This window comes from Python bivittatus, unplaced genomic scaffold (genome assembly GCF_059951505.1).
Source record: "Python bivittatus isolate LINGU-HERP-01145 unplaced genomic scaffold, Pbiv_v1 ctg000020_np1212, whole genome shotgun sequence".
In the NCBI taxonomy this organism is placed as follows: Eukaryota; Metazoa; Chordata; class Lepidosauria; order Squamata; family Pythonidae; genus Python; species Python bivittatus.
The window spans coordinates 92404427-92421326 of NW_028277030.1; the positions used below are offsets into that span (position 1 = coordinate 92404427).

General features: G+C 35.1%; 1 protein-coding gene across 8 annotated transcripts in view; it reads right to left on the bottom strand.

Annotated features, from left to right (window-relative positions):
- The window catches only part of CEP170 (centrosomal protein 170), a 92674-nt gene that overhangs the window by 32797 nt on the left and 42977 nt on the right, over nucleotides 1-16900 (bottom strand). For 7 of the 8 annotated variants that reach the window (XM_088144060.1, XM_088144059.1, XM_088144045.1 and 4 more), the window contains exons 8-10: nucleotides 15589-16059; nucleotides 13299-13924; nucleotides 3212-3361 (exon numbers count right to left, since the gene is read on the bottom strand). In XM_088144060.1, the coding sequence (XP_088000186.1) occupies nucleotides 3212-3361; nucleotides 13299-13924; nucleotides 15589-16059 (1247 nt within the window). The remainder of the gene's footprint in view (nucleotides 1-3211; nucleotides 3362-13298; nucleotides 13925-15588; nucleotides 16060-16900) is intronic. The other variant, XM_088144063.1, reaches the window with a different exon arrangement.

Here is a 16900-nt window from a genome sequence, read left to right on the forward strand (position 1 = left end):
TAAACAGTGGCAAAAATTAATACCCAGATTTATATGGCAGGGGAAGAAACCAAGGGTTAAATATAAGTTCCTCCAAGATGTAAAGGAAAGAGGAGGACTGGGATTATCTGATTTTAAACTGTATTTTGCTGCCTGCTGTTTGGTTTGGATGAAGGAATGGCTGTTGTTAAGAAACAAGAGACTCTTAGAATTAGAAGAACATGGTCTGAGGACTGGGTGGCATGGTTACTTATGGCATGATAAAGTTAAAGTAAATGTAGATTTTAAAAATCATTATTTCAGGAATGCCAATATTACAAATATGGAATATATACAAACCCAGGCCATGCCCCAATATACTTTTGTTGGCCTCAGGCCAAGAAGTGTTTTACAGAAAAGAAACAGCAGGCAAAGAAAAATGGTTAACATATAAAGACTTGTTAGTACAGGAAAATTGAGAGCTTAAAATAAAATCAAGAGAACAACTGCCTGCAGAGGGGGTTGGTTTTCAATGGCTTTTATATGCACAATTAAGAGAAAGATCTGATATACAGTAGATAAAAAGGTACCAGGAATAGGATACAATAAAATGGAATTTGAAAATGAATTATGTACAAATGATGAATATATGATTGTTAAAATGTATAAATTTCTGTTGAGATTTGAAACAAAGATTCTACTTTATACTGAATTGCCTTCATATGGTCAACCAGCACAAACCCATGAGGGCCTGAAAATCTATTTTCTTACTTTCGATAAAGCCTTTCAGCTTTGTGTTCTATTTTTTTTTTTTTAATAATTTTCCTCTGGGGTAATATCACCAAATTGAGCAGACTTGTTCTATGTCAAACAGTGAGAGAATTATTAAGTGAGCTTTGAGTGGAAAGTTACTCTTGGTTCCCATAACCACTTAATTAAATTTATATTCTTTTTCACTATATTGTTCTCAAGGCAAGATAAAAATAAAGGGGGGAAATCAAATTAAATTACAAAAACAGAATAAAAACTTACATTCCAACTGATTTCTTTAAAAAGTTAATCCTGCTTTTGCTGCATTCTTAAAATATTCAGGGAAAAGATATTGGAAGTCAATAATTTCTGTTACTTATACCTTTTGACAGCTTCAGAAATGAAGAGTTTTAACTCCTGAAAAGCTTAGAAATCACAATTCCACACATGATACCCCTTTATTCACTTCCAGATGTTGTTTTGGGGGCCTAAAAGACTCTCAGCTGTACTTTTGTTAGTAGCATTCATATTAAAGGACATATAGAATATCTATATATGGGTTGCTATGGATATGTTATGGAGTCACTTACTACAGATTCTAAAGGATAGTAACATTCTTTCAGTACTCATTAAAAAAGCTCAAAATATGTTCTGTGGTATTCGTAACAATGATACGTTTAAGTAATATTTTAGTAAAACACATTGTCTGTAGAGGTCAGATGAAGAATAATGAGAAAATATGGACAGATTCAGAGGCTTCTGGCCCTTCTGGATTACAAAAATTAATTGTGAAATGTGGGAAACTCAATAAAAATTGATAATACATTGTGACCTGATAAATAATAAACTGAGAAACATTGGAAATCTGATAATGAAAAATTTAAGACTTAAACTGAAAGCAAACACACAAATCATTATAAGAAACTGTTTGCAAAGCTCAAATCATATTGGAGGGAAACTGTTTTCGAACAGCAATACCAATGTGTATAAATGCAGTCTGGCATCTGATGTGTTCATGACAGGGCTAAGCAAATTATACTATTCATAACCAATTGCTAGCTTACCAAAATGGCAACTTGATATTTATCATAAAACTGCCTGTGTTTTATTTAACTATTTAATCAGTTAATAGATTTTTCATACAAACTTGTAAACCCAGACACACTCCATGCTTAATCATTCTCTAAATCTCAAACCAGACCAAATAAAACCCACAGAATTTGAGGTCTATAGGAAATGTGCTTTTCTTTTAGAATTTAGATTTGATAGTTTAGAAACCTAAGCCACCACATTTGCTTCCATTTCAAAAATTTCCATTCCAAATTATGAATGTGAGGGATGTTTATTAGAATGGTAACATTATCCCTGGAGATTGAGAAAACAGCAATGATTGGCTGGATTACATAGACAAATCTGCTTTAAGAATATCCTAGACTTCTAGTTTGAAAAGGGTGATAGGAATTTTCCCACCACATGAGAACCAACTTCTAGGGCAGTTTTAGGATAGAATACATAACATCTCTGAATAACAACGAATTAATGAAAACTGCCATTTTCCATGCTTCCTCTCCCTTCAATTAAGTTTTATTGTCAACTCAGGCTACTTTAAATTAGAATTACTGAATTTTATCTATGTAATATATTTTTTAACAAAAGGATAAAAGCAGATATATTATTGAGAGTTAAGCATAAAACCTATCACATAGAAATATTGAATATGAAGATTAAGAACATTAAGATTAGACTCTGGAAGATAAAGATGAGATTCAACTTCAGGTAAGAAAGGAAGTATAAGCAAAGTACAAACAAGAGTGCAAAAGAACACTGAGTTTTATTCATTTATAAAGTTAGTTGGGGAAGAACTTCAGCGTATATTGTAGATGGTAGTGTAACGAGCCATCTTAAATTAATTAAATATTTTTTTCCTTCATATTCCTTTAAAACAGATGCATACTGACATTTGTTGATCTGTGGTTCAGCTTCTGCATGTGTGTAGAACTTTGGATGTGAAAAATTATCAACAAGTTTTAATATAGTGCTATAGAAAAATTGTCTGGTACTAACACAGAAATTTTTTCCAAAAGTGAGCCACATTTTTCCATCTGGAAACAGCAACTTCTTTTCATCTGTGCTCAGTTTCTGCACATCTTTTCTTTGACTTGCAAGTTTTCCAGATAACTACAAGCAAACAATGAAAGGAGCAGTGATATTTATAAGACAAAGCTAGTATTTCAGTTTTTTCAGTCTCCTAAGATCCTGCCTGCCAGTGCTATGGTGTATATGCAGATAGAATAGTAGCAGGACAAAAGTAAGTGACCACAGCTTTTTAAGTGCTAAGAGATTATATACAAGCTCTAATAAAGAATAAAGAAGTACTGTATTACTATTATATAATAATAAAGTATTTAATAGCTCTTACTAGCTACTTAACTCTGACTACAAAAAGGTCCTCTCCTTTAATGGGAGGAAAAAGAAGAAGACCCATCAAAAATTTGATTTCTACCTCTGTGTCAAGAAATCCAGTTGTACTCAGTAGTCTTTTTTCTTCAAGCACTATTGTAGCAGAATTTATAGCCCAATCTTTTACTAAATCTTTCTGGCTTTCGTTGATAACAGGCCTATTATAATCCTGGCTGTCATCCACTCCAAAAACCTGAAAATAAAACAAATCATTATACATTAACTAAAAGCCTCCCTTATAATATTCAACGGGAATGTATGGGTACTGCCACTAACTTATAAGGCTGTTTAAAGAACAGTTTAACAGTTAATTGTGACACATACATCTTACAAAATGAATTGCTATTGAAAGTAGAATCGCTATATTCCAATTCTGGAGAAGATTCAAAATAATTGTTGATATTTCCTTTGAATGAAATCCAAAAATGACAAAGGGAGCCTTCCTTTAATACAGGGAGACTTTCTTGTCTCCCTTGCAACTTCCAGAATACCTCCCAAATCTACTGCAGGGGGTTAGCAAACCCTTCAAAACAGACTTTCAGGATTTGCGAAGGGCTTGCTGCAGAGAGATGGAGAAATTGCTTCTACTGACAGAAGCATACCACTGGATTACACTCCTAATATCAGTCTCACCTGAATATATGAATGCTGTAATTCTAAACAAAATAAGAATGATGCTTGAAGTTTTTAAAGTAATCCTTTTGTACCTCATGTACTGAAACTTTTGATTTGTGTGCAGTATACATTGTGTACTTATTATCATTGTACGGGTTAAATAATCTATTCTGTTGTGAAAGAAATGGATCCATGTTTCCATAATTACAGGAAAATTAGATATGTTTCCATAATTACATGAAAATTAGATATACTTCTGTTTCTCTCTTTTCTTACTTGGGTAAGTGTATGCATGCTTGGCATAACTGTAGCAAGCCTAAGTAGCCCACAGCGTAAAGGTTGCAATAACAATTACATTAGTGGTGATCTGTAAAAACAGCAATTAGTGCTATTGCTCCAAAAGCTAAATTTCATGTCGCATTGGCAAGAACTAGATCTGAAAAGAATCTTCTTATACCCGGAGGTAAAAAGCACAAGGTTCTTGAAGTTTCATGCAAACTTAAATATGCACCATCAGAGGAAAGAAGCTCTACAAAAGTTCTAAACAATATATCTTATTTAAATACTTATTATAATAGCACCTTCTTTTTCACTGTTTTCTTTTAAATAAAGTCATATACTTTTATTGTCTATCACACACTGAATCTGTACTCAGATTCACATCACACAGCAAGCCATAATGCAGTTTGATTTCTTGTGTGTGTGTGTGTTATGTGAGCCAGCCATTAAGATTTAAAAGCTATGATTTATGGCTTTTACATTGTATAAAATCCTTTATAAAAGGAGATGACATGCATCTGAGGAAAGCGTACGCTATTATACATTTATAAATGCCACAGTGCTCTTTTAACTGTCATCCTGAGGAAGAACTTAAAACGTCTTAAGCATTATTACAATTCAAATAGAAAATCCTTGTTTACCTAAGTCTGTTTCAGTGGAGATCAGCTTGAAAATTCTTCACATTTAATATCTGTAAATTGCCTCAACTGCCTATTAAATCTTCTCTATTCCACACCATATCTATAAATATTTGCTTTGCCACAGAAGATACTGATAATATCTTCTTAAATGCTGGGCTATGGATCCATCATATTGCATTAGTTCCAAACACCCAACTGATTCAGAATCAAAGTATAAAAAATGATTTGATATAGCACGAGGAGCCATAATTCAAAACGTTAAAAAGTACTCATTTCTGAGGATTCTTAAAGTACTAATTTGGATCTATCTCTCAATGGTGAAAGTGTGGATTTCTCGTGTATACATATAGTAAAGTCTTGATATTTGCCCATAAAGTGCCATTGCACAGTTACATATATGGATATTTCCACTTCAGTTCTCATAGCATATGGAAAAGATCTCTGCGTCCCATGGGAAACGGATGTTTTCAATTTTGAGACGCTGAAGATTGAGATTTTGTGAAGAAAAATTAGCAATGAATTTCTCCAAACTATGCATACGGTTTCTAGAACGAAGGTGCTCAGCATTTCATAAGGATGCAGTAAATATTATAAATATATCTACCAACTAGAAATGAAGTTACATCACTATCTATAGCTGTTTTCAGCTCTATTTTGGTTACCTGAGACCTTCAAAAGAACCAGACCTTTATCATTTTCCACCCCTTCAATTAAATGCTGCATCAGAAAATGTATTGCATCCATTAATATGGACACTAATTTAATTTATAGTTGCAACTCCTACTGATGAAAAACTAGGAAAAATAATGCTTTCTATTAAAAAAAGACTCCCTCAAGTCACATTTGAGTCTTTCTTGACAACAGTATGGAAATGATCTGACATAATATTCTGGGTTTTTTTTTTAATGTTTAATTTTTACTTCCTAATACACCCTACAACCCTGGACTTTTCTGGTGTGGTCTCCCATCCAAGTACTAACCAAGTCTAACTGTGTTTATCTTTCTGAGCATAATAATGTTAATAAAGTATACTCCATTGCCCATGCAAACTTTATATTGTTACTGAATTTTAAAATTAACAGGACACCAATAGTACAGTTTAGATTAAAAGAACTACTTAATTTACTAACACAATAGCACATTAGTTTATTTCTTCCTGAGGGAAGCTGCCTCATATCTGCATTAATAGCGTATAGCTGCATGGTAAGCTTTCCTTTTTCGGATTGGATTTTGGCTAGTTACTGTTTATCTGAGTATACTAAACTGTTATTTTTATTCTCCCAATTTTAATATTTGGGTTCTTTTTTACTTTGCTATTCTTTTTTGTTCTGATAATTACCTGAGGATAGTCACAATAAAAACAAGGGTTCCTCCCTATATCTTCAATAGGGACTGGTTGTTAATATGAAGTATAATGTCAAATCAGATCCCAGATAGCTACAATCTAGAGTTGACAACTCCAGCTGAAATGAATACTGGGGACCTCTGCTTTCCCCAGTTAACTACAGGTAGTTCTTGGGTTATGATGGCAATTGGGACCAGGATTGCCATTGCTAAGCAATGTGGTCATAAACTGCAATGTCACCTGACTGCATCGCTTAGTGACGATAATCACGGCAGTCCCAGGTGCCATTGTAACCCCATGATGCATGGGTTATTCCCAGGTAACAGAAGCAGTAGGAGTTCGAGGCAAGGAGTGTAGGGGTGCCCCAGGGGGTTGCGCAGACTGGGGGAGGGCCTGGGAGGGCTTGTGCAGGCCGTGTGTGAGTTGGGGAAGGGCAGGGAAGGGCTTGGGAAGCCCAGCGCGGCCATACGTGAGTTGGGGGAGGGGGATGCTGCAGTGCAAATGCAGGAAGGCCAGGGAGTGGATGGTGTGGGACGGCATGCGTTTAGGAAGGCCGCAGTGACATACCAGAGCCACTTGTGACCTTCCCTGCCAGCTTCCCCACTGGCTTTGCTTTTGGGAAGCTGGCAGGGAAGGTAACAAATGGTGATAACACACTGGCACATGTGTGTTTATATTGTGAGAGAAATTTTTAAGGGGCCTCAACTAGTTTTTTTTTTTTTTTAAGAGTTCTGTTGGTTTATCATACGTTATTTTTTTGTTCACCACTGGTTAGGATGAGTAGCCATACAAATTTGTTTAATACATAAATAATGACTAGATAAAATACATACATTCAGACATACAGACATCAATCCTGAAAGAATACAGTATCTATTCTATCCCCCTTTTGTGAAATTAACATGCATCTGGTTCCCAGGCAAGTCTTCTACCTAGCCACTAATAACAAAATTGTTGAATTTCAGTAACACTGCTATGTCATGAGTCTCACATAATGCCCAGGTCCCATCCTCATGACATCTCTTTAACATATTAGTAATTAGGGTTGTACAAATCCTTTGAAAAAGGTGGTTTGTATGTGCTCCTTTTTGTGTGACCCTATTAGAAATATGTATTTTGGTCATTTCTGATTTGGATCTGATTTTATTTTGGTTGATTATGTTGAGAATGAATTTCATGAAAAGGAAGGATATAATAAAGTACATAACCATGATTATGTTATCATGCATATCACACATAATTAGCATCTTCTTACTGCTCAGTAGCAAATGCACAATGGGAATATGGAGCTAAAGGAGTGTTTTCTTTATGTCATTAAATACATGGTAATGAGTCATATCTGTATAACAGGAATGCATAGTAGCAAATATGACTGACCGAAATATTTTTTTAAAAAAAGAATAAATCTAATGGGGATATTATTTTAGTCAGAAATATAAATAATATTGCAGCATTAATTTGAACCATGGCATTTAATTTGGGATTGTAAAAGTGATTGTTGGATTACTGCAATGCAGACTACATGGGGCTACCCTTGAAGAGTATGCGGAAGCTACAGCTGGTAAAGAATGGGGTGGCACGAACAGTTCTGAATACCCCTAGGGTGTCACATGTAACACTGTTGTTACGCGAGCTGCACTGGTTGCTGGTTTGCTTCCGGGTCCAATTCAAGGTATTGGTTATCACCTTTGAAGCCCTTCATGGCACAGGACCAAGTCATCTGAGGAGCCATCTTGCCCCTGTTATATCAGCCCGCCCCACTCAGTCCGGCAGAAGGGGCATATTGCAGACCCCATCAGTCAAGGAATTTTGACTGGTGGGATCTAGGAAGAGGGCCTTTTCTGCAGTGGCCCCCGTTCTGTGGAACAACCTACCTCCCAAGGTGCGCTGTGCTCCCACTCTCATGGCCTTCAGGAAAGGTGTGAAATCCTGGCTATGCCAGAAGGCCTGGGGGCTGGATGGGGGCTCACACCAGTGGAGGTGGCTTGTGGGGTAATTGATTTTGCCCCCCTGTCATCTTGAATGTTTTTAGTATTTATATATAGGGTTTATTTTTATAGTTGATTTTTAATGGATTAATTAATTTTAATTATTTAGGGAGTATTTTTAATTGTTTATGGGTTTTTGATTTTAATTGTGAGCCATCCAGAGTCACCCGTTGGGGGAGCTGGGCAGCATACAAATGTAATAAATAAAATAAAATAATAAAATAAAATAAAATAAAATAAAATAAAATAAAATAAAATAAAGATACATTAACCTTTGTTGAGAATCCTGCAAAAGGATAACCAGATATCTGATTATATAATTTGTCAGAACAACAGAAAACAGCTAACACAAATCTATAAAAAATGGAATGGAATTAGATCATATAACAATGCTACATAAAAATGAATAAAAAATAATATACAATACATCCATAGAATATGGCTAACATAGCAGTAGAAAAAACATACACTGCAATCCAATTTATAAAATAGGCATGTGCACACTGAATCTACTGATATTAAAATGTGGTATTTATAATTCAAGCCGTACTAGGTACTTAGAATCACTAAGTATGTGCAGATTCTTCACCTCTCTCAGTTTAAGTCTATGCGCAGAGCCAGCCTAGATTATTTTATCATCAACATCCCATGGGAAACTGGACTGCAGTCACATACTCTGTACTTTTCAAGTACATACTCCAACTCTGATGATACAAACAGGTATCATGTTTGACTGGTGCCTATGTATGAAGCAACCAATGCAAATAATCTAAATGATCCACCCAGTACAACAGTCACCATAACAGTGGGGACTGTTAGCCTATTGGTTATGCAGAATGAGAATTTAGAAATTTGTAATGCTAACACTTTAAGAGGGGGGGCAGGTGGATGAAGGTTAATTCAAGCAACAACCAGTATCTCAGAAGATTTGGAACCTGACATGATTTTAATCTATGCCCATGGGATTTGTTTGAAATGGGAAGGTATTCCAATGGAACACTTACAAATGTGAATTATATTATGAAGCAACTTTCAGGCCAGGCAACATAGGAGAATTGCAGTATAGATGGTTGACTTCACTACTGGTGCGGCTTTTAGTTAAAACCTTCTCATTTTGTTCTAGTTTGCTCTTCCTGGAGTCCTTAGATATCCAGGGAAGACTTACCACATACAGGAATGTTCAGAGTTTTTTTTCCAGACCTTTACAACTCTAGTGCTAACTCCCTTTGTCAGTTGTCTTTTCCTCTGACTTAGGATACAGGAAATCTTTTACTAAGCCCCTGTCTTTGTGATGCTATTGTTTAATCCCTTTTCAAGCCTTAAAGTAAAATACCTATCCCCTGCTTCTTCCTCCATTTGTCCCACTGCTCTACTTTGTCCTCCCTTCTCTTCCCATCTGTTGAGATCAGCTCTTTTAAGTGTGCTAGCTTTCTTCTTCCACTGTGATCCAACTCTTCTTCCCCTTACCAATTTTCTGTGCCCGGACCCCACTTGCCTTCTTTCTACATCCCCTCAGCTCTTTCATGGAGCCGTTTCAATGGCTCCGTTGAGGGTCCATGTAGCATCTGTGCCTTGCTAACGCCTGTAGGTGCATGCCTGCCCGCCTGCCAATGATGTTAAATCCAGGCAACGTACCTTGCTGCCAAACTACTCTATCCCGGTTGGCAAACCCTTTAAAAACAGACAATACCTCCAAGAGTGTGCTCATACACTATAGAACTTGAAGCACTTTCACTGAGTGAAATCCGTAAGTCCATCAGTTTCCTACTGAAATGTTTTTTTAAAACTCATCTTTATTCTATTAATGTACCATATGACTGAGCAATATACCAGTGACAAAACAGCCACTATTTCTTTCTTATTTTTGCAAGGCACACATGGAACCTGTCCTTATCAACTGATACAAGGTAACTTTAAGCCTTTGAAATGTAATTCTGTAATAAGTATGGTGTAAACCAGTGTTGTCCAAACTTGGCCACTTTAAGATGAGTGGACTTCAACTCCCAGAATTCCCCAGCCAGCATGGCTGGCTGGGGAATTCTGGGAGTTGAAGTCCACTCATCTTAAAGTGGCCAAGTTTGGACAACACTGGTGTAAACTAACACACACACACACACTATTTGTCTCTCTCCTCTCCTTTCCAAATTAAGGAATTCCCATTCTGACTTTGGTTCTCTCTTCATAGTAGCACTGGAGAGGCAGATTGGGAGCATGCTGTACTCCTAAGAACATGCCAAACTGGCTGGCTATTAGAAAGGACTATACCATGTTCCACAAAGAAGTGATAAAACTGAGAAAAGTAACCCGGAACTGCAGGATTTCACTGCTACTGCACTTTTAGTTTTCTAATCTGAAGGGAAAAAGGTAATACAGTGCCTCCATGTATCTCTCTTTCTTGGCAAGAGACAAAGAGCAAAACACAGTTTCAAGAGAGACCACATCCTTCTTTTTTCAAGTCTGATTTCAAACCTTGGTCATCCAGATAAAGAATGATTCACAAACAGAACTGAGACAATTTACTACATTTAAACTTTACAGATTATACATAAATGCACATATTATGACATGCAACTATGTAATAATTTACCAGTCTTTTACATAAGCATAGCCCATTTCTTGAAAAAATATATAACACCATATGGTCTCAGCACTATTAAGGATTAATAATTAAAAAACAGAGACCCACACTGTTATGAGAATGACCTATGTTTCAGACAATAAAGTGTTGAAGGATACTTTTTTCCTCATTTTTACCTATATATGAAATATACACACTTTACCCTACTGAAACTATATACATTTCAATTACTGTAATTCTTAAAATGATATTTAGAATTGTAATAATTTCAAATATCTTTATTATGGTCTTTGACAAGCTTTTAGAATTGTAGTACAATTCCTTCCAATCTCATTCTATATATGTCATTATGAAATGTCAGCTCCTTCAAAGTATTACATACTGGGATTTGGGGAAAAAACTGTAAAGCAAGTTGTAGCCTAAGACAATAGGACCTGTAGAATTGCTGTAATGTCCATTCAGATGGGGATTTTATTTCTAAGGACAGCTACCAGGGAAAGGAAATTATGTCATAAGCATTATAGGAGTTTAAAAACAACATGAACTATGCTGGTTATCATATTTATATTTTTCAGTTTTCTTGGTTAGGAATAACTTATTTTCTACCACCATATTAAAAACTACAAATTTTTAATCTCATATAATTTGTGGACTCATTTCCTGCAAAATGAAAAAACCGTAGTAGTAATAATTGAAAATTGATCAATTTCTTGAACAGTAAACAATTGTTTTTTTCAGTTAGTATGATTTCAAGTTCAAGTTCTTTAAGAAATTAATTCAAGCTCTGAACAAGAATAGAATCCAGATGGGATGAATATCAAAACAACCAAAATCCTCCATAGCTCTTCCTTGTTTTCCAACTTAATGAGTTTCAAAAAACTATGCAACCACTGTTACTATTTAAAGAAAAAGAAGTTATATTATAAGGAAGCTAGAGTGAAATTTCAAGTTACAATCCAAATATTAAAAAGCAAAGATCTATGTTGATTTACAGGATACCGAAAATATATTATTTAAAATAATTTAAAGAGTCTGACTCAGGAGGAGCAGATTTCCACCCATCCACCCACAGGACTCCCTGCCCTTCCAGGAACGGGGAGAAAGATGAATTGCAATGTTCCCTTATATCTCCCTTCAACCAGCAGGAACCGTGGCTGATTCTCAGTTCTTTCAATGAAAAAGATGCCTTCTGTTTGTACAGATCATATTCTGGTTCCAACCCATGGGATTTGCATTAAAAATCTGACTATATTTAATAAAGTGAAATAACCAGCTTTTTACAATAAATAAAATGCATTTGAGTTAAAATCTGATATTTGATATGCCATAACACAACAGAAGACAAACAATGTAATTTGTGTGGCAATCGCTTATTATCTATTATTATTTACAGCAAACTATTCACAGCATGGACACTGGCTTCCCATTACTCTGACAACTATTGCTATGCTGAATAAAAGCTTTATAGGTTTTCAAGTATATGAATTCGGTATCCTCAGTGTGAACAGAAAAAGCCAAACAGAAATCCTTCATATTCCATTCCTAAATAGATATATATATTCTCTAATGCCAAAAAGCTTGCAGGTTGCATGAATAGAGGCATATTCATAGATTATGCTTCTATGTTTTTGATAAATATCTTAATTTTTATAAAACTATAACATAGTCCCTCAGGAAATAGATGTTGTCAAAATTGGTAGCCTGAAGCTGTATATTCAAGAAACTCTAGCAAGAGTAATTATTTACGGCATCCCAAATATTGTACTTTCAACGTGTGTACTCTTAAAGTCAGAGAGCCAGATTGGTGTATTGGTTACCGCACCAGGTTAGAAACTGAGAGACCGTGAGTTCTAGTCCTGCCTTAGGCATGAAGCCAGTTGGGTGATCTTGGGTCAGTCCCTCTCTCTCAGCCCTAGGAAGCAGGCAATGGCAAACCACTTCCAAAAAGTCTTGCCACAAAAACTGCAGTGGCAGTTGCCAGGAATCAACACTGTCTTGAAGACACCCCCCCAATAAATAAATAAAACATCTTCTTAAAGTTGGCACAAAAGTTCAAATGTGTTTGTTAACATGTTAACAAATTTGTTATCATTGCTGTTGTGTTGTTAGTGCCTCTTGTTTTTAAATTATAATTATTCTAAATTGATAATTATATAGTGTTCTTAATTTTAACTTATTTTTCCTAGCCCAACTTACTTATTTTTGAACATTGTTTAATTTAAAAGGAGTGAACAAGCAAGCAAGAGAGAAAGCTTTTGATTTATACTGGCATCTAACTGTAACAGTTGTTTAACAATATTTAATTATAAACTCAAGACAAGGCAGCTGACAAATCAGGCAATATTGCCTTATTTCACTTCATTTGCTATGCAGGAAACAAAAAAAGGTTATTTTGAGGATACAAATTCATATCAGTTCTTGAAAACAGATTTAAAAAAAACAAGACAGATACATGGTACTACTAAAGCAGTACATTAGGATTAAGCAAAAGTGGAACTATATACTAGCAACAGCTTTGAGAAAACATTCCACATAGTAACAGTTTTGTTATGTGAACAGTATCTTTCTGAAGAAGTATATCACAACACCTTTATTTAGTCCAATAATCATTATTATTGTTATTATCCTATCAAGTCCACCACAGATAATAGTTTTTTAAAATAGCAAATATTTATATGGCTTACCTTATCAATCATCTTGCGTGCTTCTATCTCTTCTGCATTGGGATTTTCCAGTTCAATAGTGTAAGTACCTTTATCACTTTGGTCATCATCATCCTTTTCCAGATTCACTGAAACAAGCTGAGTTTTTAACTTCTTCTCCATGTCCTCGTTTGGACTTGGTCTGTGCCCAAGGCTTCCTGAACTTCTTAACAATGTACTTTGTAAGAAAGGTAGTGCAGCAGAAGGCTCTTCTGATTTTTGCTTGAGAAGTTTTGCGTGCACTGCCCTGTGCTGGGTGGAGCTGTTCTGTGACAAAGATGAACAGCCTGGTGGAAGTTTCGCTTTTTCAGTTCTTGTAAGGGATGCTGGAGAAGGTGTTTCAGAGCACAAACCTCCTATGTTTTGAGAAAAAGAATATGATCTCCTCTTCCGGGGATGGCCCTCATCAAAGAATTCAATCATAAAAGCAGTTTGATTTAAAGCAGGTTGATCAGAATGTTTCTCTACATTCAGGACCTTTGAATGCAATTTTTTCTGTTCAGTATAATGATGCTTTAACTGGTCTTCAAGTGCAGCACGTTTACTGTAAAGCTTGTGCGCCCCAGCATTTTCTGAATCACTCTGTGTTCCATCGTCATGTTTATTTCCTGCAAACACAAAGAAAAGAAAAATCTAGCTCTCTATATTCAGCAGTAATGTGAAAAGAACATTCCAAAGTTAATACAAATACAGTATTTGGTTCTCTGTTAGAAGCTCAACTGTTCGTTAGTTAACAAGTCTTCAGGCTTCCCATAGCAACAACACACTCATTCAGACTTGCTATACAATAATGGAGTCTTTTGCCAGCTCACCACCAAGCGTTTGAATTGCCTTATTCAAAAAACATTCAGTTCTTAACCAATCATGCTCTGATGAAATCTGAACGCTATACTACAGCTATACCAAAATTAGAGCACAAGAGATAACTTCTTTTTCAATCAAAATGTATTAACCACTTGTTAGAATAACTCATGAGCTAGGAAAGAAAACTTGCTTCTAAATGTTCATGAAAAATAGAAAGCAAAAGAAATAACCATTGCATAGGCTTTACATCAACTGTTCATTATTGTCTGGAGAAAACTTAAACCTATGGCCCAGAGTAATTACTTGGGTTTCCAAAATACATTCCTTCATTTGTAATAATAGTGATAAGCTTAAGATTTTTTCTGCAATTAAATAATTCAATCTAGAACAGAGCAAAATAAGGTAATACTAATTTTTATATATCTCACTATAAAATGCAGTTTAGAATCACATGGAAAAGTTTCTAAGTTAACATAAAATATCTACCTGAATAAGTATAAATCAAGCATTTAATATGGAACACTTTATAGTAAGAAAGGGTCAGGATTATCAACAAGAATTTCCTCTATATAAATTGAGTAATTTCTCAAGGTTTCCCCACAAAGTTGATTGGCTGTGGAAATGCACTAATTTCCCTCCTTGCAACACCACAAAAAAGCACTATAGGAACAACTGTGATCTAGATACTGAATAAGTTTTAATATCCTTTCTTGACCAGGAAAGACAAGCCCTGAATACCATGCTTTCAACTATTATGAAAGTTGTGTTTCATTACAAGCCAGTAATTGTTTCTTGGCCTCATATGTGTATAATATCTAGGAGTCAAGACTGGAAGTAATGACAAAGCCTGGCTAGGGGTTGCACACAAAATGTTCAATACTGTAAATTAATGCAATACATTCCACACACAGCAATTACAACATTCTCTGCCAGCCCATCAACATCAGGTCACAAATAGCTTTTGAAAAGTACTCTCAAAAATACCCAAATCACAAGGTCATATTTTTAAAAAACAAAAGTCTAAAATTTCCTGTGCTCATGGAACTAGTAACTGTTGTTCTGAACCTGCCCACAGGCTTTATTTATATTTTTAACCCATTATAATCAGTAAATCTACCTTTAGCTGAAAACATTTTATTTCTTTTAGTTATGGATACAAAAATATCAGAAATCCTATTTTCAGTTGTATTCTATTAAAAAGTGTTATTGGAACATTATATAGCTATCAGTTTATGTATACAAGTTTTAAAGGAAATGTTTATTTTGGATAATAATACTTCAGTTAACATAAACACAATGCACAGTGTTTTGGTCTTGGTACAATTTGTTGTCAGTCAAAATGCTTTGACTAAAACATTTTGACCTGTAAGAACCCTAGCAAGGTGTAGTAACTGTATACATTTCTAGCAAGTGTACTTACATTAAGTATTCAAGGCAAAAGAAATAAAGCTGAAATTATTTATTTTACCTTTCAGTCTTTTCAAGTAGACTGGAACATCACTCTTAATACTTTTTGAATCTTCTTCTGATGCTTCCCACATCATTGTTGGGGGATTGTTTTGTGCTAACCAGTTTGCCACTTTACTTTCGGGTGCCATCATCACAGTTTGAAGCCCAGAAAGATCCTGAGCACCAGAAGGAGAAGGCTTCTTAGGCTTGGGACGCTGATCTGGAGTGAATTTTGTGACATGATCTTTGATGGTTACTTTTCCTGGGGTGCTGTTATCAAATTCAATAGTAAATGAAGCATGCCCCGCCCCTGCTATGTGTGTGTCTTTTGTTGGGATCTCATGAATAGTACCCTCACGGATTTGTGAATGTTGCTGGAATTCCTTTGTAGGGATTTCAAAATAACTTGGTTCCCTACAAAAAGGATAAGGTTCTTCTCCAGTTGCAGCTGCAGATTGCTCCTCAGCTTGCTTGCCATCTGTGCTGCCTCCTATTAAAAAAAATAAAGAAATTGAATTCTCCAATATTGTGCAACCCAAGTCTTCAAGGAATTTCAGAATCAGTATAAAAGCCAGGTGAAAATTCTTGAAAAAGAAATACAAGTTTGTGCAGAAAGAATGAAAAACAGTTTCAGAAGTGCAACTTTTTCCTACTTTGCTGGTGTTTTCATACTGAAGACATGCATTAAAAACTAGCATGCCCAACTGAAAGAAAGCTCATGAGGAATGTTGGAAAAATTTGGAATCTGTTAGATTTATTGATGTCAAATGTTGCCTTGATTTAATGAAGTCATTGATGATATCAAAGAGATGATTTTTTAGAAAATATTTTCAACTCCATGGGCCAATACTGAAATCTAAGTGTAGACTTAGCTTTAATTCAGATTTTAAATATACCTAGTAATATTTTATTTTAAAAATATGCCTGGGAAAACCAAGCAGATAAGGGAGATTGCAAAGATTCAAGACATTTTTTGAAAATCCAAATTTTAAATTACAGAAGGGAAATGAAGATCAATTTAAAATTAAATTTACTATAGCAGCAAAAAACATGTAGAATGTTGTAAATTTCTTACTTTCTGATGAGCAAAGAATATAGTAGAAGAAGAGAGACAATGTACATTCGGAATAAATGGTAAATCAAAGCTTTTATGAAAGATTATGCAATTAGCATAATAAGCTTGACAGCCAACTGTCAGGGATGTGAATAGAACCACAAGCAACTGGTGCTGAAAAGAACACTGGATAGTAGGTAGAAACTACTGAATTAAGAAGCATAGTTTACTTTAAGATGCATATAAAAAACAAAAAGAAAAATTTAAGATATTAATA